We start from the raw sequence: 8,312 nt of genomic DNA, 5'->3' as shown, positions 1-8,312 counted from the left end.
GCGCAAGGATAAGCAGCCCAGACGCTAGGTGTCCCATATGGGAGCGTAGGCTGGCTACCGCCCAGGGCAAGGACACCCAGCCCCAACGTCACGTGGCGCTCAGGTCAGCCTAATCACCAGGTGTCGTCACGTGGGGGTGCCAACTTGGCTGACGCCCAGGGCAATCGCACCAAAATTTGAAGTGGCTATTTTCTTCTCATTCATCCCTTCAATGCCAAATGCATTCCAGTGAAAAGACAACATCAACCCTCTTTCACTGCCCTTGCAACTCTTTGTGGCAAGGATTGAGCTACCATTACACTGCTTCAATTCACGGTGTTTTAAGTCTAGATAAACAGTAATAGAAACACTGATTCCTTTTAATATATTGTATAATTTCTGCCACTATATGGAAGCACAAGTCGGGTAAGGTTCCTACTACTTCTTGGCATTTTTCACATATGGTTTTCAGTAATCTATACCCCAAAAAGATATATATATATATTATGAATTAAGCAGTTTATGTTCGTATGATAAAGAAGTAATCGGAGAATTAGGAGGATTAATTGTACACTTGGCTAAATAATATTTTGTGGGTCATTGTTAATTGCTTTAAGTGTTTCATATTTGTACTTAAAAATACAAATAGTCTATGTCGACACAAAAATTACCAATTTGATTGATTCATTAATTTGAAAAAATAAAATCGTTCACAAATTTCTCTTGACTTTATATATATGTCGTCATCTATGCCCTGTGGACGGAATAATATGATTATATAAGAATTAATTGATCCAAATTTCCTTCATGATCAAGCAGACAAGAGTACTCCTATAGATTTCCTATCGAAAGAAAAAGAACAAAGGTTGTCCACTCGGCATCTTATAGTCAAACAAGGGCCGGCAGGGCATGGTTCTTGGTGGAAACCAAGATAAAATGACCATGCCCTGCCGGCCCCTTGCTTGACCAGAACTATAAAAAACAAATTTGTTTGAATTGCCAAATTAAGGATTTTTGTTACTGAGGCAAATATAGATACGAAAACTCCATTAACTCCGAGCAGTTTTGCAGCTTTACATATATATAGCCAATATATGAAACTAGATTACATTGTCCACAGACACAAGGAAAAGGACACATTTTTGGATCAGTTGAATCTATTTCTCAGCAATATTCTCCACGAAATTATCAGATCAAATTAATGAACTATCAGATATAGTACTACAAGTGTGAGGAATTTTTCTTTTCGAAGGTGTTTGGCTTGGAGGTGTGGTGGCTTTTTTTTAAAGGTACAATACATTTAAGCACAAACCACACCTCCAAAAACTATAAAAACATGCTTTTTACTTAAAAAAGCACAAGCTACCTCTACTCCAAACACTCCCGAAACTTCTGTTCATCAAGAGGTTTGTAGTGACCTGATTATGTAATGAAAGGCAACCCCTCTTTTCATGATATGGGAAGACAAGATATCCGGAAAGTAGGAAGACGAAGGGTAGGAAAATGGGGAGAGATGATTGCCGGGGATGGGACATGATGATCGGAGATGGGAAGCAGAATCATTAGGCATGAGCATGAGATGCAATTATGTGCCATGAGAGTGTGTGTGTGTGTGTGTGTGTGTGTGAGGTCCCTTTTCATATGAAGTATCGTACCCCACGTTATCATAACTATTTCCACTCCTAATCACAATATGCAACATGATTAAGCCTCTAAGCATGCAGTAAACAATCTTATATGATAATAATATTTAATGAAACCAAGGTCGCTGGGCTGCCGGGAGGTTTTGTTTCTGTAGCCCTGTATTTTGGTGTATTTCCATTCCTTCCCCTTTATCTTTGCAGTTTCACTTCCAAGCTATCACCTTAGTCACTTTTTATTTATTTTTTTTCAATTTCAAAAATCAGATCAATTCAATTCTTCTACTATTTTCAGAGCACTATCGAATAACCATTATATACGAAATTATTTAAGCAATCTTCGAAGAGCTGCTGTGATTTGGATTTCTTAATGAACTTCGAGGTTAAGGGGTGCAATTAAAATCACAGAAAGAGAAGACAGAAGGGAGACATGAGGGGGCCCGCCTCAAATTAAGCAGACCCGTTATCATGTCTATGATGTGATGAAATCCAAGCAATCCAATCGGGGCCCCCACTTTCCGCTGGAGAGAGACAATTCAAGTGATCATATACCGTCAATTTATCGTTTGAGGGGATATAAATGATCCACATTTCATCCGTCGGTAGTGTTTGGTGTATTTATTTTATTTTTTTAATTTTTTTTTTGTATTAAACACATTAAGATTATCTAAAAATATAAAAAATAATTTAAAATAAAAAATTCAAGAATTATATTGTTTTTTTTTGTATTAAACACATTAAGATTATCTAAAAATCATAGCTATTAAAGATATTTAAGTTAATTCAACACATAGATGATAGAGGGTTAATTAAGTTAATAATTTTTTTTTAAAAAATTAAAATTATATTGTTTTTTTAAAAAATTAATAAAACATCTCTAAAAACTATTGTTATGAAAAACATTTAGATTAATTCGACATATACAGGATCGAGATGGAGGATTAATCAAGTTAATAATTTTTTTAAAAAAATTAAAATTATGTTATTTTTAAAAAAATTAATAAAACATCTCTAAAAATTATCATTATTAAGGATATTTAGATTAATCTGACATAGATGATATTTAAAATCAGGATAGATGGTTAATCAAGTTAATAATTTTTTTTTAGAAAATTAAAATTATGTTGTTTTAAAAAAATTAATATGGTTGAACTGACTTATAAGTTGATTTTTCAAGTAAATTAAATCAAATAAAGTTATTTCCAAGTAAACTTATTCTTACAATAAGCTTGGTCAGGAAGTGGACGAGCCAGGTCCAAAATGAACCGTTGAGTTAAGATGGGAGTTTATTGAAAGTGCTGAGAATAATCTCGTTATCTATAGCAGCAGGAAGGAATCCAAAGTCCATGAGCATGCAGGGCCTACAGCCACAAGATTGGTGGGACCTACATCATGAAATTAATTACCCTTTATTTTGGACCCACGTGAGGACCGCCGTTCTAATACCGCCGACGCCGAGGCAGCTTTCTGATGCAACGACAGTGGATACGGGTTCATTTGTTTGAAGATTTAAAGATTCTTGAAATTTCTAATTTTTTTAATATTACTACATCAAAATTTCTCAATAAAAATACTAAATTAATATATTTTTAGTTTAAATATATCTTAAAAAAACACTTTCAAAACGTCTTCGTAAAAAAACTGCATATTTGCTTTGGTATTCCCTAGGAAGATTAGCCTTCGTACTTCTCTCTGGATATGGTGCCCAAAAAGAAAATCACATGGCGATGGGACCTGGGTAATTCTCGAGCGGCGCAGAGTGCCATTTAACTCATAATCAGATTGTTAATCATAAAAACTGGTGGGTAAATCCGAATAATTAATTAAATCTCACATATTTAATCTTGTTTTCTTATTAATATGAAAATGGAAGAAGATTACAAAATACAATATCTTAAGTATTTTGACACCAAAACAAATGCTTATCAAAAGATCCTGTTGTCTCTTTCCGTGACATGACATTAATGTTGTCAAATAATTTGGGTTTCGTCGCAGGTGACCTTGTTGCTTCGCCAAGAGCTCAGATCCAACATGCTCAACGCGGATCCCATCAAACAGCGGACAATTTGTCTTTTCGCACCCAATTTGAGAGACAGCAGCATAAGCACCCACGACATTGCTTAGCTAGTGGGAAGGGAAGAAAACATCATTTTCGAGCCACAACTGACTAGTTTTCTTTTTCTACTGGGGCTGAGGAATATAAAATATAAAATATTATTTTAATATATTTTTAATTAAAAATACTTTTAAAAAACTATTATTACATTCTCAAATATCTTTTAAATTTTAAATGCCGAAACTGCAACTTCGGTGTGAAAATTAAGTTATCCTTGGCACGAGATTAATTTTTGAAATAATTATTTTCATTTTGTGAAGTCTTTAATTCTTGAGATTTTATTGGATTTATTTAGTTTAGAAATTTTAATGCTAAATACATTAAAGGAATTTATAGTTAAGACTAGTGACTTATTTTTATTATTGACACTCAGAGTTATCGAAACCCTAATTCTTTTCACTGACAGAATTATAATAGTTTCAGAGGACGCAGAGAAGGAGGCTCCGCCTCTAATCATCAGGAACAAACTTTTGAGAAAGGAAGGGCCTGGTGTTAAAGCTCCCAAACAGCCCCTTCGGTGAACGGAAGAGCCATTGCTTGGATGACATTGCTATCTTGATAGGAGGTATTTCTAATTAGAGTTGATATGGGTGATATTAAATTTAATAATACAAATAAATTTAATGAAATAAGCTATGGTGTGATGAAGTTGCTTCTGTTGTTTTATTAAAAATATGTTTTTACTTAGTCAAATTCAATTTCTGATTGTAATTAATTTGAGGACAATTTTATTTTTTTTTCCTTTCAACCAGGAGAGTTTGATGTGAAGCGTACAATATTTAATTCTTGGCATGTTATTTTTTTAATTGTTAATATTTAAAAAAAATATTAAGAATTACTTAAAAAATCAAATAAATATATTTTTAGTCCAAATGCATTTTTATAGAAATATCTATATCACATTATCGAATTATATTAATAACTAAAAAAGTTGAGGTTGGTTTAATTGTTCATATGAACAATAAATTGTTGTTCTAGAATTAAGGTAACAATAACATCTAAAAAAGGTGAATTAGATGTTTCATTAATTATATCAAATAATACAAATAAACACAACAATCACATATAACACAATAACCAACAATATAATTAAAGTGTTTAAAGTAAAGAGATAGGAAGAGAGATTGCAAACTATATTTTTAACGTGGTTCGACAAGTCTACATCCATACATTAAGTACCAACTGTAATTGAATATTGTACTTTTTTATTACTCAAAGTGAAAGATACGATACCTTTGATAAATCCACACCAAACAATTACACTACTTGAAGATGTTCCCTCCTCAAAAGAATTTTCTTAGTAACAATACCTCACTAATGCCACAAGTTTATTCAAACTCTTAAGTGTTTACAATTATGATTTGTTTACAACAAGATTGACTCTCTCAAAATATAGATTGTACAATTAAAAACTATAATATCTATAACTCACTCAATATCACTTTTGATGATTAAAGGTGTGTAAGTGTATTAAATGTGAGATTTTATACTCTTGTGTTAGAATATAAAGATTTAATTTAGCACAACTTAGAGTATATTAGGATTGATGATTTCCAGTTGATTTTTCTTTTGAAACAACCTATGTACAATGTATGTTAGAATCTCTCTTTAATTTTCATAAAAGAGAGCTATATATATGTTTCCAAAAGAAACTAATTATTTATAGCCATTAGAATGTCTCTGACGATTAAAGCGGTCGACCGGTTCAAATGACCATATCATTCGGTTGACCGGTTCCTATAAAATTCTCAAGTGTTCATCACGGGATGAACAACGGTGGACCGATTCAACTTAAAAACTATTTTTAACAGTTTCAAACCTGGTGAAACTTAAATCGATTAAATGTATATCAATCCTATTTATGCATACAATGTGAAGTGTGTAAATTCATTTTAGCTTGCTATTGAGTAAGATATGAAGATTTAACGATAAACATTAAAATGAATTCATAAGAACTAAGTCTTCACTTAATTTACATCTTGAACTTGTTGATGAATTTTTTCATTCAATTCCTTATGCTTGTTGATGTGATCTTCATATAGACCTGTTTAAAGTTAATCTCATCCAAACATATCATTAGTATATTTTCATTTAATTGTTATGATCAAAATACATAAAATATTATTACGTGACCCAAAGGTCACCAATCCTCCCTTTTTTATGATGACAATTAATAAACACTTATAGATATAAAAATATATATCACCCCTTTATTTTGCAATCTAGTCCCTTGAAAACTTAAACAACAATAAACAATCTATAAATATAAGTTTATTTCCCCCTTAACAATGTAACTATATTTCATTTTCATATCTATTCTTCAATTCCATCCTTTAATACAATATTTTTATTTAATTTTATCATGCAGTATTGATTTGATTTTTTTCTTTGAACCTACCAAGTGAACAAGGTCACGCGAGGTAACTCCCACACAACTTAATTTAATACTTGAGCTAGGAAAATAGTTAGGTTAGGATTTTTAAAATTTGTATTGTTGTACCGAGTTTCATGCATGATAATGTGAAAAAGTTTTCAACAATCTAGATATTATTTTTTTACACTAAAAAAATTGATTTCAAGCTGCAAGCGAGAGCATGCATGCTCTATAAACTAGTACATGCTAAATAATATATCCTCATCTGAAACACTATATTATAAAAAAATGAAATGAAACAAATCGGAAAAACAGACGAACCAAAATATCAAGTTGACAATCTCACAATAGTAATTTTTTAACTTATAATTAACGTAATATTATACATGAATTTATTTTTAACAAATTATAAATCTAATTTTAGAGAGTTTTCTAATCAGACTCACATTCAAAACTGAGTTTGTTTTTTTATTGTATTTTCATGCATGAGTATGTATTCAATAAGAATATATACAAAAGGAAAAATCCAATTTAATGGCTAACCAATATATCTATAAAGTAGCATCTCAAATCTATATAATTGATTAGTCAAGTTTTAAACATTTCTCAATCGAGTATTTTTATCAATGTTTTTTCTTGTAGTTTGCATATTTTATACAATAAAACAACACCAATTTGAAAAAATATCGATGGAGAGACGAGAAGTTGTTTGCAGAGTCATAAAAAGTATGGCGAGAAACGAGAGTAAGGTTGCGAGAAGAGTTAAATAAAACGGTGGTTAACACGAGATGTGTTTTTGCTGTAGTAAAGCACGTGCATAGGTGCCTCAAAGTTCGTAGAAATCAAAGAAAAAGCGATCGCTTTGCTTAAGCCACAGAGTTCATAGTAGTTAGTGAGTTGATGTCAATGCCTGGATCTATATATGTGGCTGACCCGATAAAGACTGAAAAAGACGCCATTGTCAAGCTCAGCTCCCTCATTTTTAAAGCGAGAAAGCGAGGGACTTTTTTTTTTTGATAGAGAGAGTGAGTTTATGTCAATGCCTGGATCTATATATGTGGCATCGGATCCTTCGCCCAAGTGTGTTTCTAAGTTTCCTACATTCTCTCTCTCCTCCCCCTTCAAGAACATTTCCATAGCTAAAATCCAAACAAGCTCATAGACATTAACTAAAGGTGGCCATTTTATATGGTTGTATTCTGAGCCACTACTACGTACTACTGCACTCTAGCCATAAACGTTTTGTGGTTGTCCTTGCTTGCTTGTTCTTGTTTCATTCTTTTCCCTTTCCCCTGCTAGCTTGCTAGGTTTCTCAAAATCTAGCTCTACATTTCAACTGTGTTTGTCCTTTGTTTGCTTTATTAATCAAGAGAGATCTTTTGTCATGTTCTCGGAATTGAAATCATTTTCGTTAATGGGGTTGTCCAACCCTGAGATGTTTTTCTCTGAGAAAGATCTGAATCCCATGGAATTCAATTTCCTTGTGAGATCTGCATTAGAACTTGGAGATGACTGTGAAATTGTACCCCAAGATCTTCATCAGGAAAAAGAAGTTGAAGAAGAAGAAAAGCAAGAAGACGAATGCGAGATATCGGTGCCTACTTTGAAGATAAAACTGCCGTCTGTAGAAGCATTCCAAATTGAAGATGATAAAGATGACGATGATGATGGGTTCAAGACTCCAACTTCTTTGGATCGCAAAATTCCTGTCATTTTTCAATGTCCGCCCGCACCCAGAAAACCTAAATCACTCCCATCAGCCAAACGAAAATCACCTCAACGGAGAGTCTTACTTGATCTGTCCAATGAGATCGAATCCTTGTTTCCTCCAGCTCTTGCTGGGGATCTTGGTGGCAAGATTAAGAAAGTTAGACAAGGCAATGACACCAAATAAATAAGAGGTTCTATATATAATTATGTACTTTCGTGAAGTAAAATTTATAGTTACATTTTTCTTAATCTTATCTCTCTCTTTTTTTTTTTTTACTAAATTTTCTTTGACTAGCAAAACCATATCCAGGAACCTAATATCATCAACGCTGTATCTCAGATTCATATCATTTCTTTCTTTACAAGGCAGGTTCATGTTTCATCTCTTTCAACCCCTCTTTCTTGGTTCTTGCATAGGCATGGATTCTGAAATCTGTAACTCGTTGTGTGCAAAAGATTAATGTCAAATGATCGCTTATGACCGATCTACTCA

The 8,312-nt window shown here is 32.6% G+C and overlaps 1 protein-coding gene across 1 annotated transcript; it reads left to right on the top strand.

Annotated features, from left to right (window-relative positions):
* Nucleotides 1–7,004: 7,004 nt before the first annotated feature.
* On the top strand, nt 7,005–8,312 carry LOC133679728 (cyclin-dependent protein kinase inhibitor SMR3-like). The gene has a single exon (XM_062102411.1). It carries the CDS (start codon nt 7,494–7,496, stop codon nt 8,001–8,003), a length of 510 nt encoding a protein of 169 aa, XP_061958395.1. The 5' UTR covers nt 7,005–7,493; the 3' UTR covers nt 8,004–8,312.

The sequence above is a fragment of the Populus nigra genome, chromosome 19 (assembly GCF_951802175.1).
Source record: "Populus nigra chromosome 19, ddPopNigr1.1, whole genome shotgun sequence".
NCBI lineage: Eukaryota > Viridiplantae > Streptophyta > Magnoliopsida > Malpighiales > Salicaceae > Populus > Populus nigra.
This window is presented reverse-complemented; position numbering and strand designations above follow the sequence as displayed.